General features: G+C 42.0%; 2 protein-coding genes across 2 annotated transcripts in view; both read right to left on the minus strand.

Moving 5' to 3' along the window:
* Nucleotides 1-513, minus strand: part of LOC310998566 (pituitary homeobox 3-like) — a gene marked incomplete at its 5' end in the record, with an annotated part of 5,102 nt that extends 4,589 nt beyond the window's left edge. The window contains one exon of the mRNA XM_083988679.1: nucleotides 472-513. Within this exon, the coding sequence (XP_083844805.1) occupies nucleotides 472-513 (42 nt within the window). The remainder of the gene's footprint in view (nucleotides 1-471) is intronic.
* A 1,010-nt stretch (nucleotides 514-1,523) lies between these two features.
* On the minus strand, nucleotides 1,524-22,003 carry LOC310997813 (pituitary homeobox 3). The gene is made up of 4 exons (XM_083987610.1): nucleotides 21,794-22,003; nucleotides 15,179-15,296; nucleotides 9,467-9,672; nucleotides 1,524-2,159 (listed from the first exon to the last, which is right to left on the minus strand). Exons 2-4 carry the CDS (start codon nucleotides 15,285-15,287, stop codon nucleotides 1,590-1,592), a joined length of 885 nt encoding a protein of 294 aa, XP_083843736.1. The 5' UTR covers nucleotides 15,288-15,296; nucleotides 21,794-22,003; the 3' UTR covers nucleotides 1,524-1,589.
* Nucleotides 22,004-24,346: the final 2,343 nt, after the last annotated feature.

Consider the following 24,346-nt stretch of genomic DNA (forward strand, 5'->3'; position numbering starts at 1 on the left):
GAGATTGAATTGATTTTCACCTCTGGCTTCTCTATAGCACCAATGATTTACTCCTATTTATCTAAAACATATTTAATGAGGAGTATATGCAGTATCTGAATCAGCAGCAGAATTTAAATATGATTAAAAAAAAGTGACTTTGTCAAATTTATTTAAAAATCAGTTAAACAAAAAAAAAAAGCATCAGTGGAAATGTCAGAACAATAAACAGTTGCCGGGGCTGATGGGGATTGATGAGCTGCTAACTCCTCGTTTGTGGCTCTGCTGGGACGCCCGGCTCCTTGAGGCCCTTATGTAATCCTGGCGCTGCCTCGGCCGCGGCCTCGTGTGAATTCCTGCTGTGTCACTGGATCGCCTGCAGTTACCACTCGAGTGTAGGTCAAACATATCAGTGAGCAGCTATTGGGAACATCTATATCCCCCCCCCCCTCCCACCACCGCTCTTCCTTCCAACCTACTACTTTCATTCACTCTTGCGTAAGTGTTGCCATGGAAGTGAGTCAGGGTTTCCATGGCGCTATGCTCATTGTTGTGAGAACATCATGTTTTGGCCCACGTCGTGCTCGCTTAATGTCATAGGCTAGATCGGAGATAGGGAAAGACGTGAACGGTCAGGTTCGACGTAAGAGTCCATGTGTCGTTCATAAAAACGGATCCTTTAATTGGTTCTTTAATGAGACAAAGCAGGCAACACCAAGAAAAAAAACTTGAGTTCTCTTATAACAACTGCACTCTTACATACAATTTTTACAGTCATGGACTCCCTTTGTATAACACCACACAAATCTATATACTTAATGGCTTTTTAGATTTACTTGAAAATCTTGCTGATATTCCGGTATGTGTGTGTTAATTGTTGTTTTTTTGTGTGTTAAACCGCTTGCTTGAGGGTGTGTTTACTTTCCAGTACTGCCCTCCTCTCGTCCAGCTAAGCTGACCTTTGACCTATAACCTTTTCAGGGGTGAGGAAAGCACAACAAAATTGAAAGCTCCTGAAGGATGTGCTCATAGTAGACTGACGTAGGGCCCTTGTTTTTGAAGAACATGCTTTTCTCATCTTTAAAGTACTACATTTTCATATATTTTATGTCACATACAAAACAGAAAAAAAAATTCCATTATATACATCCTCCATATCTATTGCATTTTAACCACAGGTCCCTTTTCCTGCGATATAGTAGCAAAGATCACATTTGATGTTTTTTTGGGCCAAGATGTTGACCACCAGTCCAGTTGAAGAATCCATGTTTTATTTACCCTCGGTTTCTACTTAAACTCTAATCATGCAGTTTAAAAGAAGGAAAAAAAATGATAATGATAATAATATTTATAAATCCTTTGAAGCAGTCAGTCAGTTAAGTGAAAGTCTCACACGTGGGAGAGAGTTCCTTTGAAAGTGTGGTGGTCCGTCGGGGCGTGTCTATCTGCTGCAGCAGGTTTTTGACTCTCACTGTGTATCACCAAAAACACATGACCTGCCAAGTCTTGCAGCACATCTGGTAGCTTAGAGATGGAACTGAGGAGTTGTGGGTAATGGACTTACAGCTGGTCGGTTGGGTCAGGCGTGGCGGTTGTCCGAGCTGACTTCTTCATACTGGCCGGTCCACAGCGTATTGGCAGGGGCTCAGGTTAGACACGGGGTTCTGCACCGCCGGGTACGCGAAGTTGGTGTGCTGCTTGGCCTTGAGCCGCAGGCTGGCCAGGCTGGAGTTGCAGGTGTCTCTGTACATGTAGGGGCTGGCCGTGGTGGCGTAGGGGCAGGTGGCCGCCGTCACCGCTACCGAGTTGAGCGCGGCGGGGCCGTTGAGGTTGTTGAGGTTGCCCAGGTTGTTGAGGCCGCTGGTGGGCACTCCGGCCACCGCGGAGGGCACCATGCTAGAGGCCATGTTCATGGAGGGGATGGAGCTGGGGGGGGAGAACATGGGCTGGGAGGACAGGGGGCTTACATTCATTGAGTTAAAGAACGGAAAGCTCTTTGCAGAGAGTGGGCTGTTGGCGAGGCTCTTCGTGGCCCAGTTATTGTAGGAGTAGCCTGTGTACATGTCGTCGTAAGGCTGCACGAGTCCATTGAACTGGGCACCAAAGCCATTTTTACATAACTCTGCCTGCTGGTTCCTCTCACGCTTCCTCCACTTGGCACGTCGGTTCTTGAACCATACCTGCACAAACAGAAGGAAAAAACACTTTGAGTGGACGGTCTGTCTGTGAAACATCAACCCACTCACAATGTCATTCTTGAAATAGTCAAACTGGACTGGAAATAACAACTGTAACATATTATTGTGTGTTAATGTAGGAGCCCTCACTTTACTGAGAATGGGATTCCAGAGTCTTAGAAGCTTCTACTGATATATTTTAAAAGGCTCATTGGCTCCCAGTCAGCTACAGCAGCCTTTCTCAAAGTGGGTGCCGGGGCACACTGGGGTGCCGTCTGACTGCGTCAAGGGTGCCGTGAAAAAAATACCTCTTCTGACATTTCATAGAATACATTCTCTTTATATATGCAAAGGGGCCGTGTCCACCGTCTACTTTACTTTTTCAGATCCTAGGGAGCTCGGAAAAAAGCTGTCGGAGTTTCCTTTTTTTGTCGCGGCGCTCAGAGCGATCAGGGTTGAAATATATATATATATCAGCTGCAGAATGGCTATCAAGACGACCAGGAGATCTCCCGGTCGGCCGCCCAGCCAACATGCTCCAGCATACCATCGAGCAGGTTGCCCTGCACGGTTATGCGGCCTTTATGACCAGCCTCAGTGAGGGTAATGTATGTCAATCATGTTCTCATGATAATCTTCAAGGTTTCCTTGAATTAATTGATATTAACAGTCCAACCATTATTTATACCACTTCTTGTCTTTTTACATCTCACTCATGGTTGCGATAGTGACGCAGACTCTCATCAATCCAGACTACTAAATGATTTTTGTTTAGCCTCCTGTCTTTATCTAATTCTTTTTGTTCAGATATAACTGAATTTTCATGACCAAACATATAAAATAACTAGCAATGTTGGTTCGTTCTTAAATTGTAGAATGGCGCAAAGCCTCATGGGAAATGGGAAACGCGCTAGAGAAAAGTCACTGTGAAAGTTATCATTAAACTAGCGGCTACGGCTAAAAATAGAACGACTCACGGAAGCTAAACAGCAAAGCTTATCAGTCCTGCCCGTGTGTCACGTTATTTATAAGTTATATTAATTTAACAAGACAACACAGTCCGTGCTAAGTGGGCCGGTACGTCGGTACCTGGTCGGTACGCGGTACCGTTACTTCTGGATTTTAACCACTTGAGAGTCGGAACCTATGGGCACCGAAGCATGTTGGTGAGTAGGACAAGACCCCAAACCGTGGCGTGTGCAGCGCGCTGTCAGTCAAATCCATTCGCAGAGCAGAGTAGGGAGGGGGAAATACCTGACTGGATGTAATGTTATGGTCAGCAGCGTTAATGCTTGAGTGGCACTAATTGCAGCTCTTTCACCCCATTCAGCATTTATGTAGCCTACTTTTAATACAAATCCATGATCTAACTGGTGCCCACTTCTGAAGGAAATAGCAAAATATAGCTACCCATATTTCTTATTTTTCTTATTCTAACCCTGCCCCACTCCACCCCTGATATACAGTATATCAAGCGGCGCTGGCGGCTCGTTTCGGCAGCGTTCAGAGAGAGAGAGAGAGAGAGAGACACGGCCGTTGGTCACGGGCACTCAGAGCAGTGGGTCCGTGTCCACCGGACGCTATGAAAAAAATGCGTCGTACCAGGCTCACGTCTCACATTGATGGTGAGTCACAGCCTCCTCTCTCCTCTTCCACCGGTGGAAATTCTCTGATTGTTCGCAACGGAGTCAGAACGGAGCGGAGACCGCCGGTGGATATTCATGTGAACGCGTGCCTGCGCGCTGCGCGCATGTAGACCCTTCTCTCTTCCTCTCACATTGCGGATTATTGTGTGCGTGTGCGTGTGTGTGCATATAGGCTACAGAGGCATGCCTATGCATAAATACTGTAATACTGTCCCGTCTAAATAAACAGGACATTTACATTTAGGCTATGCAGTGTCATTTTGAATTATATTTTTACACAGGGGTGCCGTGAGATTTTTTGCACTTTTGAAAGGTGCCCTGACTGAAAAAAGTTTGAGAAACGCTGTTCTATACTTTTACTTTCTTGAATATAAATTGAGTTCAATTAAAATGCAGCATCTTGACTGACAGGGTCGCCAGAAATTTGTTTTGTCAGAATGGGGTCATGAGCCAAAAAAGGTTGGGAACTAACTGGTTTTGGTCCAGAATACATGAATGACACGTTAGTAGAGTATAAACCCAGTAGAGCTCTGAGATCTACTGACTCAGGTCAGACAGTGGAGCAGAGTTCAAACCAGACATGGTGAAGCAGCATTTAGCTGTGATGCTGCTCACAACTGGAACAAACTACCAGCAGAACTGAGATCAGCCCCAACTGTAAGCACTTTTAAATCCAGGTTCAAAAATTCTCTTTTCATGTGTTTATAGCTGAGCTCTTTTAAACTTTATCTATTTTATTTTCTTCTACTTTTTTCTTCTTCTTTGCTCTTGATTTTAACTTTTTATTTATTTATTTGTTTTTATGCTATTCTTTTTAAATGGACATTGGAGTGGACTTGGTATGAAATGCACTAAATAAATAAAGATACCTTGCCTTGCCTTGAAAACATCTCTTTACTATGAAAAACCAGCTCCACATAAAAGTCACAGCTTCAGCTGTCACTGTCTCATATCTGACAAATTACTGCAATATTGTCTTATATGATACGGCACAATACAGCATGCAGCTTCAAGTTTAACTGGAGTTCAACTGTAGTTCATCATGCAAATTTTGAAAAAAAAAAAAAAAATGATATGACGGACCTCCAGCTGCAGTGAAAGTGCAAACTTTTGTTGCACTTTTAAAAATGTGTTGCATGTTTTGCACCTTTTAGGGGAAGTTCTGAAACATTTTTGAAAACTGATGCAGCTAAAATATCAAATAGGTATACAACAACTCTCACTCAGCTCACACACTTAAAATGGATTTGGAGGTAAGTGACGTGGCGACATCAGTGACCTGCACACACGCAGACAGTCGCACACAACATGAAGCGCCTCACAGCTTAACCTATAATTTAGGTTCATATTATTTTACACACAAAGAAAAAATGGATTTATGGTTATTTTCAAATGACTTTTTTTTCCTTTAAGAAATCAGAGTCAATAAAGTTTAATTCTCAAACATCCATCCAGTCAGAGTATCCTAACTCCTCTCAGATAATATTGTGTGCATGTGTACTCAGAATTTTTGACATAATGATCCCAGAAAGTAAGTTGAAGTGTATTGTCAAACAGTCTTATTAAGCAAGCCTTATTAAAACTAATCATTGACTTATTTGAAGAGTGGGATCTCAATGAAAGAAATGTCAGGGAAGGGCAATCTTCACATTTGTCATTTTATGGTCCTATATTTGGAGGATATGAATTGGATTAAAGCTTTAGTGGGAAATCTAAATTGGGAGTTTTTTTTCGAAATGAAAACTGTCTCTTTGGGTGAAGTTCTGGACAAAGTTTTTTTCTCTGTATGAGACAGAAATCTTTCATTTGTGGACAGAAGCCTCCTGGTTATGCATTTCCATCAGTATGTTTCCTTAATATTAAAATAATCTCATATGAAAAGTTTGATCACAGTAATCCTCATCAAACTTTTCCCGGGCTGATTCTCGGCCGTGTCTCCGCGACCTTGTCGCATACATGCTGCGTATCATCCAATCCTCTGTTATTATAGCAACAGAATGCTGTTGATCATTAGTGTAAAGTGAATGACTGAGTTTTCCATCCACCTCAGTGACAGCAGGGGAAACCCCCCACGACAGACGCTCCAGGTGTTAGCCTGACCCACAGTGAGTGCTGTGTGAAGGTTATTCGGCAGCTCGTCCATGTGTCTTCTGTGAACTGGTCAAAAGATTCCAAGAAGCTGCGGGAGCCAAAGTTATCATTTTCATATTGACTTTTATTTTAATTAATTATACTGAAGGGAACTGTGATGAGTTCAAAAGGAATATTAATTATTGAACAGAGTGGTATTGATAAATTGTTGTCATTGTGTTGAAGCATTAGTTAAAACAGCTGGTCCGTCTGACAGTCTTTTCCGTCTTTTGTTTTTCAATTTCAATATAAACTCCTCTGTTCATCTCATCTGTTTAGTATCATCAGAGTGGACATGCATCACAGAGAGGAATAATTAATAAAGAAAATGATTTCAGCAGTAAATCAGTGGATGTAAGTGGAGCAAAAACACGAATAGAAAACAGCACTTATCTAATAGTTAAAAATAATTGATGGTGCATTTGATGTAATGGGAAAATCAAGTAATAGAGTCCAACTAAAGTACAGAGAGCAGATTACCAGCTCTCCTACATGCCATTCATTTCAGTGGTCAAGCTGGTTTGTGGCTGATGTCAGCACAGTGTTTTTATCTATAAACACAACATGAAGATCATGACCCCTGATATTAGTCAAGTCTCTGCTGGAGTGTATCTAGCAAATGTAGGAAGTAGTGCAACATAAGAAAAGATAAGGCTTGAATGTGTGTGTAACACGTTTAACTTGTTGCTAAAGCTTAAACCTGAATAAATTCCATTTTTGTAAAAGGCTGTGAATGCAACATCTGATACATTATCACCTCAGGCATTTGCTAGCAAGCTGAGCTGAATACATTTTAATCTAATTTACACCTCAACAAAATGTGAAATGCAACACTCAGATCTACTCCCTTAAACCTACATTGCAGCTAATTTTATACAGTCACGCATATTAGCTTGATTGTGCATGATTCCTCTGTTTTAACTGGGCTATCAAAGCCCACCGGGTGATGATGTCATTTTTATTCCTCTTCATCCAGCTCTAATATCAAAATGTCACTTTGTCTGGTATTTTGATTTATGGCCAAACACCTGCAAAACTAAAGTCCCTCCCGTCAGCTATACTTTGCACTTCTAATGCTAATGACCAAACATTAGCATGCTGACATGCTGTAATAAAATGGCGGCTGAGGTAAATATGGCCTACTAAACAGCATGTTAACACTTTTACTGTGAGCATGTTAGGATGCTGATGGTAGAACTGAGCTCAAAGCTCAGGTTGTACAGTACCTGTGTAGAACACACACAACAACATATGAGCTGTTTTTACTCTGAATGTCTCATTACATGATGTGGATAAATGTTCTACTGTTTCTTTGAACCTGGTTATTTTTATTATGGTGTTTGTATCTGTCTGTTTTATTGTGGCCTAAGGCACATGTCATTTCGTTCTGCAAAACATTTTGATGCAATGTCTGAATGACAATAAAGATATTTATTCTATTCTATTCTATTCTATTCTATTCTATTCTAGATGGGTGATTCTTCAACAGCGGAAGTTTTTCTGTCCCCAGGGTGAATTTTCAAGATTAAAAAAATACAGAAAAAACTATTTTTGTTTTTCTTGGGGCTAAATTGTTAAAGCGCTGAAAAAAAGGATTGTGTCTCAATTATGACATTTCAATACTTTTTGTATGTTGAAAATCCAAATATGCCAGAATAAAGATAAAGCAATAAAAATGAAAAAAAAAAAAAAACATTTAAATGTGTTTGGTTTTTTATTTGTTTGGGGCAGTTAGAACATTTTTCATTATTAAATATCTCCGTCCCCAGTGCATTTGTCATTATCATCAAGAGCAGTAAAGGTTTTTCTAACTACTATTCAGTTGTTGTTGCAACTGAAAGTACCAGGGGCACAAGGCCTGACATGGCAGAAGCATCATGACTTATTGATCTCTACAAATGTGAGTAATTTGCAAATTTATGCATCTTGATCTGATCTGAGAGAATGTTTATTAGGCGTCATTACTGAACAAGTTATTGTTTGGATGTTTTAGTTCAGAAATAAGACATTTCACTTTATTTACATATTGTTTGCTGGCTATCTTATGCCAGCAAGTCTAAAACCTAACTAACTGTTGCTCCAAAAAGTAATACATTTGCTGACAATCAATGATGTCAAAATTAGGATCAAAGCTGTGCTACAATCTTTGTTCCAGACTATCTGAGAAAGCTTTTGAAATAGAGTTAAAATAAATTAATTTTTTGAAGATTTGCAAGGTCAAAAAGTCCTGCAATTGAAGAATCACCCATATATAGATTTTAATATTTAATGTGAAGGCCTTCTCTGTCTGCTCTACCCTCAGTGTGTTCAATATGCTCCATCAGAATGATTAACAGCAGCTCTCAGTGACAGAAACACACCGACAGGTGAAGTCGCCCGTTTTGGACAGAAATTTTCCTACATGAACGACCACTGATAGACATCGGGGGCGAGACAATGGGTCATCTGTTGTCCCTTCAAAATAACAACCAAGAGTGTACGCTATGTGACCTTTCATCCAGCCAATATTAATTTGATCCATTACTTGTCAGGCAGGCCAACTATTGTCATCCATCAGAATGTGTGTCCTCCTGCTCCATATAGCTCCACTGACCAAACCACTGGGTGTGGGCACATTCTCCTGCACCTCTGACATTTAGGTTCAGTGTGTCAACTGCAGCTTTGAGAGGAGGTGTACTGAAACGCCTTACCTTTGTATGTGTGTGTGTGTTTTGAAAAAAGTGCATTTGTGTTGTGTTTTGTTGTGTTGTGTTGTGCTCAGCGGGTAATAAGAGCATCAGGGGTCAAATGTAGACCAACACCTGTCTGACTAACACACCTTCAAACAGAGAGGAGAAGCTCACGAGTGAAATCAACTGCTGTGTTAAAGGGATAGTTCAACATTTTGGCAAATTTGCCTATTGCCATAATCCCTATGTTTTAGGAGTAGGTTCATTACCTTTAATTGTCGGTGCAAGCTGTTTTTAGATCAGTGGGGCAGAGACGGGAGCTACTCAGCTAACGCTACGGAGGTATTTCCACATTTCCCTCATCAAACTAAATACACAATCCAACAACTCCACAACACTCTGGTTGACAAGTTGTGACCTGCACATTCACCTATGAAATAATAACGTATAATTATGTAACATTACGACACATGAAGCAAACACTCTGAACTACTTGCGCTTTTGAAATCACTCCGCCCAGCAGCCGTGTCTGGAATGTAGTTCCGGGCTACGCATTTGCCTTGAAAACAACTCTCATCTTGTAACTTTCCATTATTTTCTCATAGCGTGGTGAATGTGCAGGTCACAACTTGTCCATGAGAGCGTTTTGGAGTTGTTGGATTGTGTATGGAAATACTGTGTGCCATGCATAGCTCACATCTCTGCCCCGCTGATCTAAAAACAGCTTGCACCGACAATTAAAGGTAATTAACCTACTCCTAAGACTATAGGGATTATGGCAATAGGCAAATTTGCCAAGATATTGAAATATCCCTTTAACAGCTTCATAAATAAGGGTGCATGGTGGTGGAGTGTGTGTACCCACCCTGACCCGTGCCTCAGTGAGGTTGGTCCACACAGCGATCTCCTCTCTGGTGCTCATGTCGGGGTAGCGGTTCCTCTGGAAGGTGGCCTCCAGCTCCTGGAGCTGCTGGCTGGTGAAGTGAGTCCTCTGCCGTCGCTGCTTCTTCTTCAGAGAACTGTCCTCAGCGTTGGACTCATCCAGCTGGTTGTGATGGGATTTCTCTGTGTCTACAGACGGACAGACAGTGACAGAGGTATTTCATAAGTTACAGTGGGAGGAGCTCAGTACAACGGTGCTCACCAAGAGAACAAGACAATCTGCAGTTGATCGTAACTGAAAAATCTTATTATCATATTAGTTTCAGTGTTTCTTCAACTTTACAGACAGAGAGAGACAGGTAAACACTTATACCCAAAACTGTAGCGATGACAGACACACACAAACACACACACATTTACAGGGTGTTGTGACAGGATGCATGTCTCTTAGTTGTCTTTCTGTGTTATATTTACATACACAGGGCTGTTGCATAGGAGAGAAAGGTGATGACAGTTCTAGCAGTCCACAGCCCACTAGGGCCCACAAACCCCCCAGTAGCTTAATCTTTGTACAACTAAATTATTCTGCATTTCACCTTGACTAATACTCATACCAATGCTGCATCAGTGCAGTGCATCAAAAAATGCTAAAAAAAAATAAAAAAAAACTTAGTCTAAGAAAAAAAAAAGTGGCGATGAAAAGTCAGGGGAGGGGGGCCCACTTGAGCATTCGAAGCCCAGAATTTGTAGCAACGGCCCTGCATATACGTACATACATACAGCATTGTTACAAAGATACATGCAGTGTAGATCTCTTTTGACCTATACAATCCTGATGTCACCAGACAGCGGCTAATAAAACCACACAGCAGTCTGCGTGAGGATTAAAGGCAATAAATACAGACATGTGTAGAATGGTCTGGCCTTGGTGGAGGTACATATTAAATCATTGGACTATGACAGCTGACAGCAGCAGGTCAGTGGTGGAGCTGGTAGAGGTGGAGCTAATTAGGTTCATTTAAATGTACATAGCTAATCTGCTAAAGAGCTTAATGTCCAAAAAGTTCAGTTGAACCAAGTCATCAATAATCCAACCCATGATAAACCTTTTATGATTTACAATGATGAATACTCTCCGTGGAAGCTGTACTTAAGTTTTACACTTCTATGTTGTAGGTCTATTAGCCTACATCTTATTTCTGTGGGTAATAGATATTATCCATGGAGTATTGTGGTTGTAATAGAGGAAACAGAATGCACTATTTGTCACAGACCACTTCTTTTTGAATCCCTTCAGATTTCTTGGACCAGGCTCTCTCAGATAACCATAGTCACTGTCAGTCAGGTCTACCTGCTTCCAGACCTCCTCCTCCTCCTCCTCCTCATGTAACTGCCCCTCCTCGGATCACATATGGATCATGCTCTGCTGTCCTCCTCTGATGCTTCATCCTGTCCTCTCATCAGTGTCACATCTAGTATCTGATTGACAGTGTTACTTTTATAATATAGTTATTCAGTTACTAAGTCAGTGACTTTTTGGGGAAAGTTACCACTATAACTAACAACTTTTAAAAAAAGTAATTAGTTATAGTGGTAACTTTCCCCAAAAAGTCACTGACTTAGTAACTGAATAACTATATTATAAAAGTAATTACCGGGAAAAGTAACTATTGCATTACTTTTTAATCAAATGCTCAAATATGTGAAATGACTTGAACTCGGCTCCTAAAAGTGAAAGCCTGTTCCTGTGCATGTTGTGTGCTGCACAACTTTACCATCCCCAAAACCTAACCCACCCATATATTTGAATATTGGTAACCAATATAACCAATAATTGGTTATAGACCTGTCTTCTTTTTTCTACATATATCAATTGAATCATTTTCCCTTTTAAATCTCTTTATCATTATGACATTTTCTTTTTTATGAATCCATGCACTAGACTCAGAACTTTTAATATTCCTGAGAGATATCAGAGAAAAATGAGAGCCTTTTGTGACAGAACTTCTTGAGTCAAAAACTCATTACGGGAAAAAAAAAAAAAAAAAGTAGTACCCTTAGTAACACCATATTCCTATGACTGCTGATTGAGATCCTTGTAAAAAGAGAGCCAGGCTCATTGTTGCCCCATATGTTCATGTATAAACAAACCTTCAGTGAGAACTGTTGGTAACAGCACATGAACACTGGGAACTTCCTCAGTTTTCAGCTCATGGATCCTCCACATGTTGAACCTTTCCTCTGCTCCATCACATCATCTCTGCTGATAGGTCCACTGCTCTTTCTGCTGCCAAGCTCCTGTCCTGTTCTACAACATCCCAAAAGTGTTCTACTGGATTCAGCTCAGAAGACCTGGGGGGAACGGGGTGGTTAAGTCCACCATTCATTAAGTCCATTCACACCCTGACTCCTCAGCATAAATCCAGATCCCTCAGACCTCAGAGAGTCAGTGTCCACTGCAGCTTCAGGTTTCTGGAGGTGGAGCTGTTGTAGTCTATCCACCTCCGGGTTGGACATCTAATCTAAAACTCTTGTATTCAGCACAGTTTTAGAAAGTGGTTACCTGTCTTTCTGTCCACTCTCCTCTGAGCTCTCAGCTGCTGCTCACTTCATATGTTCATTGTTGCTATTTACAGAGTAAAAACTCTATAGATTGTTGTGCGTAAAAATCCTCATCTCGCAGTGGAGACCAGTTTTTGAGGGTTAAGATCTTGTTTTAGGGGTTTAATCATGATTTGGTCAGAGGTTAGACATTCTGTGATAGTTAAGGTTTATCTGAAGTCTATTAGAGTCAAACTGGCCAAATTCTGCATAGAGAAGCACAACTGCCAACAGTAAAAAAAAAAAAGCCAACACATTCTGTGTCTGTTCCACAGCACATGACTGACACCTTTTCACCCTGGATCAACACCAGCCTGCCCCTGCTGAAACTGACTAGGCGATATTGTCCAGATCAAACATCATGTGAAATCCCTCTATCCAGTAGGCTGCAGAATGACAAGCATGGCAGCGATGTTGCCAGGAGAGAATGAGTCCAAACACTGCATCACATTCAAAGATGTGCAGGGAGCACCAGGTGATTGCATTTTGGCCCCAGGCGCCGTCATTTTTAAAGGACCACACATCCATGTTATGTCTGCCAGGGGGCTCCTCTCTGCCAGATCTGACTCCCACAATTTGAGGACCTCACAGAAAGAAGTGAAATTAGTTTGCCAGCTAATCCTTTGGATCAGGCTTTTGTGACTGGGGCAGGTTGGGCTCTATTTGGCAAGGGCTTAGCTCTCTGGGAGCCGTTCAAAATGATCAGCGGGGTTTAAAAAGAGGCTCCACAGGGCCACCAGCAAAACCAATAAGAGCCAGGCTGAGGCTGTTATCTGACAGTAAACTGACACTGGGTAAGCTGTCACTTAAGGCCAAAGTCTATAACACAATACAGAGGAAAGGGCAGCCCCTTTTTAGAGCAACACACTGACCAACAATGGGAGCAATCTGACTGATAATGCACCAACATGCTTGTCCTCTCATTGGCTTTTATCTGGGTTACAACTTCAATCAATCAATTCTCAACATCTGTTTAAAAAAAAAAACTAAACAACAACTCAGAACCAGGAGCATGATGATGAACATCAACCCTGTCCAGGTGAAACCAAAGCCAGCTGTTTCAGGGAGAAAGTATATTATAAAGAGACACATCGGGTCGTTCAGTCGTGGCTGTGCGGTGGTTCACTAGCCCGGGGCCTGGGCGGCAGTTTGGTGTGTGTAAGGTGTGGCAGCCATATTATAGCTACTGCAGTAGAACCCAATCGAGATTTCAGGCTTTGTGTTCATTATAGAAAGAAGAACAAAGGCCAGAGCAGCATCCCCTCTACTGTATATGGTTTGGAAAAAGACTGCTCTTCATCAAATAAAATCCTTTACATTATATATTTTATATTTTAAGCTGAAAAGAGTTTTCTATGTGTGAAAAATCTGACCAGGACGCTCTACAAATGTCCCCCACTGCTCTCACTGATCTACCATCAATCTCTAATATATGAAATGATTTGTTTCTTTGTTTTTTTCATATTTTCTTTGCTCCATTAAATTGATTTAAAATTGTAAATCTGCAATTTTGAGAGAGAAATTATTCATTACTTCTCAGGTGTGAGGTTTTAAACACAGTAGCCTACACTCAAAATAGTCAAATATATTCATAGTTTTTTTTGTAATAATAATAATAATCTGATCTTGTTTTATTACACAGCTGTAATTTACAGAATTGTACACAAATTTAACAATAATGTAAATACTCTATCAATAAAAATCCAGACTTGATTAATTATACAGAAATTGTAGGCAATTTAGATAATTAAACACCAGTGGAGTAAACATTTATAATTGTCCAATTTAAAACAATGCAGGCTATAGTTTCAAGCCTGCTCCACCACCTCCACCCATGTTGTTTTTCGAATTACGTTAAAAAATAAAAAATAGAAACACTTGTGTCAATGAGAAAGAGAGATTTCATCATTGTGGAGTTTAGGTTCAAATTAACAGAACATCTGGGCCTGTTTGAATAAAACATCCCAACTCTTTGACAACACATCTCATTGGAGAAATGATTCACAGTCTTGTTTTTAAATGAGCTCCGCGTGAGGAGATGGTGAAAACCTTTTTGCACCATTTCTACTCTGTGTTTAACACTTTGTTAGGAGCTGGATTCCAACCACACACAGTTTGGCAACGGGGTCGTGTTACACAGAGACGCTGTCTCTCCCAGGCAGATATAAATAGACAGACAGATGGACAGATGGACAGGTAGAGGTGATGGAGACATGTTGAGAAAATCCACCCAGGTGAGTAATTATTGTTTTTCAACGTGGACACAAGTCATGAGGAAAAACCAAATATGACGCACAAACAGGTCTACAACAACCAAAAAAATAAAGAAGAAAAGAAAAAAGAGAAGCAGAACTGGCCTGGAGTCAGGTTTAATCAGTTCATTCCCTTTTTATTTTATAATAACTACAACCTGCAGATAATTATCTTAACTTTCAATATCATATATTTTATTAATTATTATCAAATATTGACCAGTAACTCCATCATCCTGAGGTCGGACAGCCTGCGTCTATTTCTTTTCTTGCAATCCATTTTCATAATTGAGAGTAAAGTGACACCTTTCACCTGGATCTGCAGCGAATAATCTAAAAAAAAAACTCACACATCCCAGCAGCGTTAATGAGTCTGATTGAAGAGGAAGTGACGGGGACGTCCTCAACTAAATCTGCTGCAAATCGCTTCAGTATTCGCGTGATCCCGGTGCCAAACACACACACAGACACACACAGAGACAGGGTGAAACAGAAGCTCCGTGTCTGAGGTGATGAGCTGCTTCATCATGTTAAATACTGTAGGTTCATCTTTTCTCTGATCGGCTCACTGATCACTGTCCCTGTGATCGAGCGTGCGCGCACCGATTTAACACAAAAGGCTGCAAACCGTGTGATTAAAGCAGATGATCATTACACTGTTTGGTCTGGAGCTGGTTTGCATCCATAATTTATCAAAGCGGACGTGGAGCGCGTGGTGGAGGTGTTGGTCCAGTGATGGAGCAGGTGAACCGTCACATCCATCCACCAGCGGGATAGACAGCGTATAGCAGAGACAGACAAACATGCAGGTGTGTGGGTGTGGGTGTGGACTGTGGACTGACCGCTGTTGTCCTGGCCTTTACATCCCTGGTCATGCTGCGGGGTCCCGGAGTCAGAGAGCGACAGCGCCGGGCTCCGGGCTTCACTGTCCGTCAGCAGGTTAAAATCCATAACCAGGCTCTGCACACACACACACACATATACACACACACAGGGAGAGAGAGAGACAGACGTCAGGCTTCATCCTGCAACACCATCACCACGGTTTAATGCTGTGAAAGCGGCTGATGATGGATGATTTCAAATGGTAATAATGGTAATAATAATTTTACGTCCCACACAATAATTGAGATACGCAAAATATAGACTTATATAAAGACAGACATTACCATGTTGTGTTTTCTGTCATATTTGAGCTGGGGGATCATTTATTCGCCATCATGGTTTAACAATTTCAATAAAATCCAGGTAATTTAATAGAAATATGTGTGTTTCCTCCTGCTCACCCGGCACTCAGGCCTGCGCCCCCCAGCTCTGATAACACTGAATCTATTATTAGATTTTTTATTTATTTATTTTAATATATATATTTCAAAAACTATAGGCCGCAATCATCATTACACACAGGTCATATTTTCATCTGTGAATAAGTTTGATTTCCTGTTCCTCAGGGTCCGCTCGGCCCGGACGCGAACTACTGTATAGTGAACAGCGGACTGACATGCGGAATGATACCTGGGTGGTATCATAGTAGTCTGGACCGAACTGTGCCTGTTTTATTATGACAGTTGTGATGGTGCATTAACTATTCATATTCAGGCGACCCATGCTGTAACAAAAAATGATCAATTTCATAATAGACCAATAGTAATACATTTCTTAGAAAGAACAAGAAATATGGACTGTCTGATAATAAAACACATTATTTTTTATAACATTTCTAGTTCTTGTGTTGGATTAATAGCTTTATCAGACTGAGCTCACTGTTTACTGTAAATCTATTTTGTGTGATTCTTGCTGAAGTGTAGCTGAGCTCACAGGCTCTTTCTCTAACACACAGCTTCCTTCAGTAAAAGCAGCACACACCGATGTGTAACACAAGAAGCTGTAACAGGATGTGCCAGCATTTTTTTTTTTTTTTTTTTTTACAAATATAGAGAGGAATAGAGTTAGGCCTGCTGTAAAATACACACAGTCACGTCCAGGCTAAGTTGTTGACCGTGGTGTGTAAGTGTTAGTCAGCAGGAGTTTATGTCCACATCATGTCCCTGAGAGACTCCATCTGTGATGTGATGGTAAAAATATTACACACAAGAGAAAAGCAAAGACTCACACATTTAAAATCACAAGATCAAATGTGATAGAGAGAAGAATCAGAGGGACGGAGGCTGCTGCTGTCACTGTTTGCCCTCTTTTTTCTATTTGCCTTGAATTTCTCAGGACATTTAAAAGGTTTGTGAAAAAAAAAAAAAAGTTTACAGTTTCAGAGGGAAGTCTTAAGGCTGGGGGTCGACTATGATGAATCCATGTCATCAAAAATTTAAAAGCTGAACCCTGAAAACCAAACAGCAAACAGCAGGCCTGTTGACCGCTGTGGACACGGCCCGTCCCTCTGTCTCTGTGTGTAGTCAGCACTGTGCTTATGAAGCAGTGTAGCTGTTGTGTTTCCCCCCTGCTCCGCCAATCCTTTGTGTTCCCCCCTCACACGCACACACGCACACACACACACACACACACACACACACACACACACACACACACACACACACACACACACACACACACACACACACACACACACACACACACACACACACACACGTGACTCGGGCCAGGGGGTTAAACCTGAAGCCTTGGCTTCAACTTCTACAACACATTGTGGAACTTGGTTGAATTCTTGAACCAGAGTCACCATCAGCATTTGAAGCAGTTGAGATGACACAGTTTTACCTCGGTGCTGCTGCCTTTAATCTCTGTATATCATCAGCCGTTCAACTGTTAACGCTAACCTGACTCACATCTCTCCTAATGTCTTTGAAACATAGGGACCAGGGGATTATGAACAATCATTTACATTACCTTTTCTTTTTTCTTTTTTTTTGCAAATGCAAGATATCAGCACATTGAGTTTTAGAATTTATCTTAAAACCTGTAATCTGTAGACCGGTGCAGAGTGTCACCATTAAATCAAGCCCAGCTCTCAGACACAGTGTTAATCACATGAGCCCAGAAAGTGTTGTGGCTCTGACTCAGAAAGAGTCCAACAGGAAACACTAATGAATCAAAACCCACATGAAGGAAAGTGGAGTCACTGAGGTTTGCCTCACCGTCGCTCCAGCTTTCATCTAAACACATCACACATCTGACTGAAGGCCGGGCATCCTCAACATATTTTAAAAAGAACAGAAAAGTAACTTGAACGTATCCACTTTAACTGAATTTATAAACTAAACAAAGAGGAGGTGTAGTGTTTCTACCGGTTTCACTTGTACTGCAGTGATTTGAATCAGCCAGAGCCCAAAACAAAAAGAGATGTTACTTTAAGTCATTAGCATCTTCCTTTAACTCCTTCTGTCCTCACTTCACTCTGACACAGCAACATAACGCTGCTCTGAGGCCAGCCTGCATATTCTTACTGAAGGTCCATCAGCTTATTAGCACAGACAGCTGATCTGTGAGTGAACATCACGCCTTCACACACATGCGCCACACACACAAGTGCACGTTTAATATTTCAGCAACAACTTGCATCTGCTTTTCTTTTTTTTGCATCCGTGAGAACGATCAGGAATATTCCATCAAAGATAAGAAGATATATGAAATCAGCCTCTGGCAGGAAAAAAGAAAAAACCCTGGGAAAAAAAAAAAGATGCAAGAAGGAGGATGGAGCCGAGCCTCCCAGTGGAGAGATTACCTCGGTAAGCACACGGCCTCTGTGCTGTGGCTCTGGATTAATACGCCTCTGATATGGATTTGTGGGTTAAAGTTGACTTGTGGGTCAGAATGATCGGCTGTGTTCATAACCACACAAATATTGTTTCAGTTTTTCATTTTGTTTAGTGGAACAACTCCATAGGAGTTTTTCAGACTCTCAGTTGAGCCGTGCAGCATCGTCTGATCGAGCTGCAGCTCCGTGTTCACAACCTGCCACCACCGTATGTGACAGTCAGACAACCAGCCATCATGCCTTCACCTTCCCACCATCCTTTCTCTATATACATTTCTTTATTTATCTGATGTTTCCTTTTTAAACAGGGGAGCAAAAAGAAAATCCAACATGCACACACTTATTATTATTTATTTAACTCTAAAAGTAAGATTTTTAATTCTCAGACTCTCTAACTGCTGCCTATCAATTGCACTTCAGACTGATTTTAGTATATTCTCTTTATCATTAGTCACTCTGCTGAATGGTTATATGTATGTATGTATGGAACTACATTATGTCGTCTTGTCCTTTAAGCACCAAGAGAGTTGCACTCCTAATTTCATTGTGTGTCTTTGTCTTTGTGGGACAAATAAAGGATTTCTGATTCTGGTTCTGAAATGTGCTGAGTGGTTTTAGAATGAAGGACAGCCTGCTCAGACCTGACAGGAGAGCATCAGGTCTTGGTCTTGGTGATCAGCAGGGTCCAGTATTTTGGTCAGGAGCACCAACGAGAGCTAAACGGACAGAGAGGCCTGGTGTCAGCGCCGTGGTGAGTGGACGACGAGGAGAGAGTGAGTGTGTGTGTGTTTGTGTGTGATGTAAGCCGGTCAATTTTGCCCCCCAAACCCCACTCACTCCCCGTTACATGATTATATTTCCAGAACCCCCTCCCCTTGGGCAGAGAGGGGGGCTACAAGCTCTCACTGAGGTGATGAGCAGGCTGAGACTCAGAGCAGAGCGGTATGGAAATCAATCATTAACCTGAGCTGATTTGGTGCATATACACCACGGAGGGACCAGACTACTTCCTGGACACCCCCACCCCCCACCCCATCCACCTGAGCTGCGGCCCCTGCTGTTTGTGACCGACTGTGTTTCAACTACCAGTGTGTGTTTGTATAGATGGAGGCGCTTTGAATAAGCAGTTGCCCAGTGACAGCGATCTCATTAAAAAAAAAGGCTGGGTGGGGGTGTATATTTGGTAATAATAATAATAAAATAATAATATTAATAAAGGAAGAAGAGATCCTCTCATTTTTCAGGAGAATGGCGGGTCCATCTGGCGGTGCGCGCCACAGACTGCTTGCATTTCCACGGACTGGAGGCATTAGCCCGGGAATTATTCATAAACGCTTGGAGAATTAATTCCCGGGATTAAGAGTTGATTAAGATGTGTGTCACTTTGCTGTCTGAGAACTTATTAAGGACCTCCTCGAAGAGGCGGCAGATGGAATTTCAGTCCAATGTTTGTAGATGTTAATTTCTGCCCTCCTATAACAGCCATTTGCATATGATTGAGGGAGCGAGGCCGAGGCGCTCCCGCTGCACAGCCACTGCCCCCACGCACCGGCGGCGGGGACATAATAGAAGTCCACAGCAGTGATTAACGCACACACTGTCAACATCAAGAATTTATTATGTCGGATCAAAGCCGCATTTCACTGATTTGACTCAGTCTCACCGTGTCTGATTTAGAGGAAATTATTGAAATGAGATTAGAATGAGCGCAGAGACTCCGTTTGTTTTTAACGCATAAACCTCATGGAATAGATGATCGATTTTTATCAATTTATTATTATTATTAACCGATGGTGATGTTACTGCTCTGTGAATTTGGTCTGTTGTTTCCCTTTGAATGGTTTTAAATGGTTTAAATAAATGAAACAGCCTATCACAAAGTGTGTAAATTGTTCAGTGTCAATCACGTCTGTTATTATGTGATGTGATGAGTTACTGACAGTTTACATACAGGTTCTAACTCCAGACTGGGTGGAGCAGCTCCAGCAGCTCTGTGCTGGTCCAGGCCGGCCTCGGTGCAGCAGCAGGCCGCGGCCTGAGCAGCAGCGCGCGCCCTGGCTCTCTGGCTGATGACACTCACACTAATGTTTTTATCTTTCCTCGAGGCCAAACGAAAACTTCGATTAAACAAATGTGATTTTCATACGTCCCGACCTGGGAAGAGATGCAAAAGAGGCTTCTGACTCCAGGCCTGCAGGAGAAACCTGCACAGGCAGCTGCTGTCCACCTCCACACGGCCAAGCGATTTGCTTTTTTTTTTTTTTTTTTTTTTTTTAATGGACAAATTCGAATTCTTTAGTAAAATGAAGCAAACCACCTAAAGTTAAACACAAAAACACAACACAGATTCGCTCCATTTTACATATGTAAAAAAAATCAGTTAAATGAAATAGGCCTTTAATGTCTGACCCTGCTCGCGCGCGGATAGCGCGACATTCACTATTTCATTTGTGACACCATTTTTATTGATGTAGCCTAACTTTTTTTTCTTTTCTTTTTTTGAACCGTTATTAATGTCTCTGCTCTAACAATGATATAATGATTTTTATTCATATTTACCTGAATAAAGGCCACAAACCTCCACCAATCCAAACCCTCCAGATGCAACTGCTGTGGGCCTGCATGTTGTATTGTTGCTGCTGCTGCTGTTTTTGTTGTTGTTGTTGTTGTTATTTGTTATTGTTGTCGTCGTCAGACTAAGTGTTGATGGAGATCAACTCTATTATCGATCTATTATAACTTTTAAGCCCAGATTTATCAAGTCATAATGTTTGTAATAGCCTATTTCATGCAGATTCTGTCCATGTGTGTGTGTGTGTGTGTGTGTGTGTGTGTGTGTGTGTGTGTGTGTGTGTGTGTGTGTGTGTGTGTGTGTGTGGTGGAGGTCGTACAGTGTTTTTCTGCCCGTTGTCCGCTGTAGGTCGGCACCACCTGCCACCTATCAATTTCCTCCACATAGTCAAATATTTCGGAGCTCGGCCTCTTGTGTTTGTGTGTTGAGTGTGTGAATGTGTGTGAATGTGTGCGTGTGTGTGTGAAAGAGAGAGAGAGCTTCCAGGATTCAGTTGGAATCTAAACATCATAATTCAGTAAAATTGCTACAAAGGGGGGAAAAACCCCTTGTCATGGGCGTGGATGCTCTGGTTTCACGCAGTTCGTAAACGCGCTTTTTCCTGCCAACAGGCCGCACACGGAGAAAAAGAGACACATTTGGGGCAAACGAACTTTACGCAGCTTTTACTCTTGACCCTGACGACATATTTTAATCACGATGGTTATATTTTTTGTGTGGTTAGAAGATGAAATAAATAGTTTGGAAATGTGGCATACATTTAGTGTGATGTGTCGCCTCTCATCAGCATCATTATCTGCTCGCGGACAGACAAACAAAGTGAACTCTGCCACTGCTGCTCACATCCAGCGGCCGGGGCTCGACTCCACTCGACTCGGCTCGGCTCGGCTCGGTACTTAAATGAAGATCCAAGCTGCTGGTGATCTTTTAAAAAGCTGTGGATTTACCTCACAGAGAGATAACGAAGCCGCTCCGTCACATCTCGGTATGGTTTGGCCAACTTTTACGCACGAATAAAAATAAAAATAAAAAATAACCCCCCCCCCCCCCCCCCAAAAAAAAACACGGATGGATGGATTCCAAACGCAATAACAGACTGAGGGAGAAAAGAGAGAGAGATGGGAGGGGGAAAGGTGCGTTTTTTTTATCAGCACTTACGTCAAATCCCGGTCTGGTTAAATTAATCCGTGGAAAACGCAGAGAGCTTTGCAGCAGCCTGGTGGTGTCCTGGCCTCAGGTTTACTAGTGACATGGACAAAAAGTTCCGCGACGCGTCAAAAAAGTCAGAAAGAGCGTCAAAGTGAGTCAGTTTCCCTCTTGTTCTTCTCTTCTCCTTCTTCTCCCCTGTGTGCTGTCAGACATGAAGGCTGTGGAAGAGTGAGGCTTGATCCCCACGCAGAGTATAGCGAGCGAGCGAGCGAGGGGAGGGGAGGGGAGTGGAGGGGAGGCGAGGGGGGAGGAGGTGGTTGACTTCATGCTAAATATTGTGTGTGACAGGTCCAGTGTAGAAAGGACGGCCCCTTACTCACCCTCTGTCTGTCTCTCTCTCTCCCCTCTCTCCCTCTCTCTCTCTGACAAACACACACACACACGCACCATATTTTTGTCCTGCAGCCTCCACAACGCAGCCTTCAGCTATTTTACCTGCAGCGTTGATGTATCACAGCTTATGAGTCCACATGCAATCACTGCCATAGATTTGAAGCAAATACAATACAAATCATTTCAGTTGCAGAGAGAGACCAAGTCTATGTGGAAAAAATGTAACAATTCTATAAAACATTTATATGAACATGAAAGTGAGCAAAGACTGAAAAGTTGCAATAAAAACTGCATTGTTTCTTACTGAATCCTAGGAGTTTGGAACTGCAATAGAGTTTATCTCCAGTGCTCATTCTGACAGAACTACTGGAAACCAGGGCCCTTGTATAGGGGAGAAAGGTGATGATAATTCTAGGGTCCCAGCACCCATAGTCTAATCTGTGTATGACTGATTTATTCTGCATAAGACCCTGACTGCATTAGCATCAAAACAAAGTAGGCTAAACAAAAAATGATAATACATACGTAGTCTAAGAAAACAAACTGGAAAAGTCAGGGGGTAGGGGCCCACTTTAGTATTCTTTCAGGGGGCCCAGAATTCCTAGTAACGGCCCTGCTGGAAACACATCACTACAGGGCGCATTCAGGGTATCATATAGTAAATGGATGCTCAAAGACAGTGAGAATGTATTCTTTTGGTGACTGAACATTTTAACCTTATATGAATGGTCTCTAAGAGGCACACAGGTTAGTTTGACAGGTGTGTATCACATTTTTTGTGTGTATATAGTATTAGTAACATGATAAAACAACAGAATTACAGGTCTGCTGTTGTGTCTCTGATCGAGCTTGTGTGTAATGAGGGCAGGAGTGAGGAGTGTGTTCACGTTAAAAAAAAGAATAGTGATATATATTGATGTGTGTTCTTGTAAGAGGTTGTGTATTTCATCTGCTGAGGGGATGCGCCTCTGTTGAATGAGGGTTCAAGTTGAGGGTGAGTCAGGATATAAAGGGCTGTCAGGCTGCTGTGGCCTACAGTACAGCGTCCTGTCTTCTGTCCACTGTCAAAGGTTCCTCCTGAGTCCGAATCAAAAGTCTGTCCTGGATGAGGAGCCAGTCTCCTGTCTTCTTGGTCCATTCATTGGACGTCCACATGCAGCTAAAAAGTTGCGGAGCATGCAACCATGTGGCCTGTCCATATGTCAGCATGTTAATAGTAGCCTACACTTGCATCACAACTGTATTTCACATCCTTAGCCCTATTCCTGTTGAGTGGTCACCATGTTAAAGGTATAGTTCAACATTTTGGCAAATTTGCCTATTGCCATGATCCCTGTAGTCGTAGCTGTAAGTTCATTACCTTTAATTGTCAGTGCAAGCTGTTTTTAGATCGGCAGGGCAGAGACGTATTACGTATTAGACGGTATTTTCACCTTTCCCTCATCAAATTCATCAAATATACAATCCAACAACTCCAAAACGCTCTCATGGACAAGTTGTGACCTGCACATTCACCACGCTATGAAATGATAATGGAACGTTACGAGACAGAGTTGTTTTTGAGGCAAATGTGTAGCTGAAACTACATTCCAAGCGCGACTGCTCGGCGAAGTGATTTCAAAAGCGCAAGTTCCGAGTATCTGCTTCATGTGTCGTAATTTTACATAATTATACATTATTATTTCATAGCGTGGTGAATGTGCAGGTCACAACTTGTCCACCAGAGTGTTTTGGTGTTGTTGGATTGTGTATTTAGTTTAATGAGGGAAATGTAGAAATACCATGAGCCTCCGTAGCGTTAGCTTAGCAGCTCACGTCTCTGCCCCGCCGATCTAAAAACAGCTTGCACCGACAATTAAAGGTAATGAACCTACTCCTAAAACTACAGGGATTAAGGCAATAGGCCAATTTGCCAAAATGTTGAACTATCCCTTTAAATATGTTGCTAGACTAAATACAACAAATGAAGAAACCATCACATTTTCTAGTGCGCATGTGTGTAACACGACCCCCCTATAGTGTGTATAAAAGCACGTGCATGTCCGCATGCAGGTCCACAGCTGTCCACATCCATGTCTGTCCTGCAGCGAGACCAGGGCTTAATGGTGCGTCTACAAAGACAGCATTCCAGTTGTGCTTTTCACTCTCACGTGTGTCCTACACAACGGA

The sequence above is a fragment of the Trachurus trachurus genome (assembly GCF_905171665.1).
Source record: "Trachurus trachurus genome assembly, chromosome: 15".
Taxonomy (NCBI): Eukaryota; Metazoa; Chordata; class Actinopteri; order Carangiformes; family Carangidae; genus Trachurus; species Trachurus trachurus.

Bases quoted from the DNA above. Each gene is read 5' to 3' on its own strand.
- LOC310997813 (XM_083987610.1), bottom strand. From the start codon at position 15,287: ATGGATTTTAACCTGCTGACGGACAGTGAAGCCCGGAGCCCGGCGCTG. The intron at 9,673-15,178 runs GTCAGTCCACAG...GTCCGTCTGTAG, and splicing joins TAAAGGCCAGGACAACAGCG to ACACAGAGAAATCCCATCAC. The intron at 2,160-9,466 runs GTGGGTACACAC...CTGTTTGTGCAG, and splicing joins TCACTGAGGCACGGGTCAGG to GTATGGTTCAAGAACCGACG.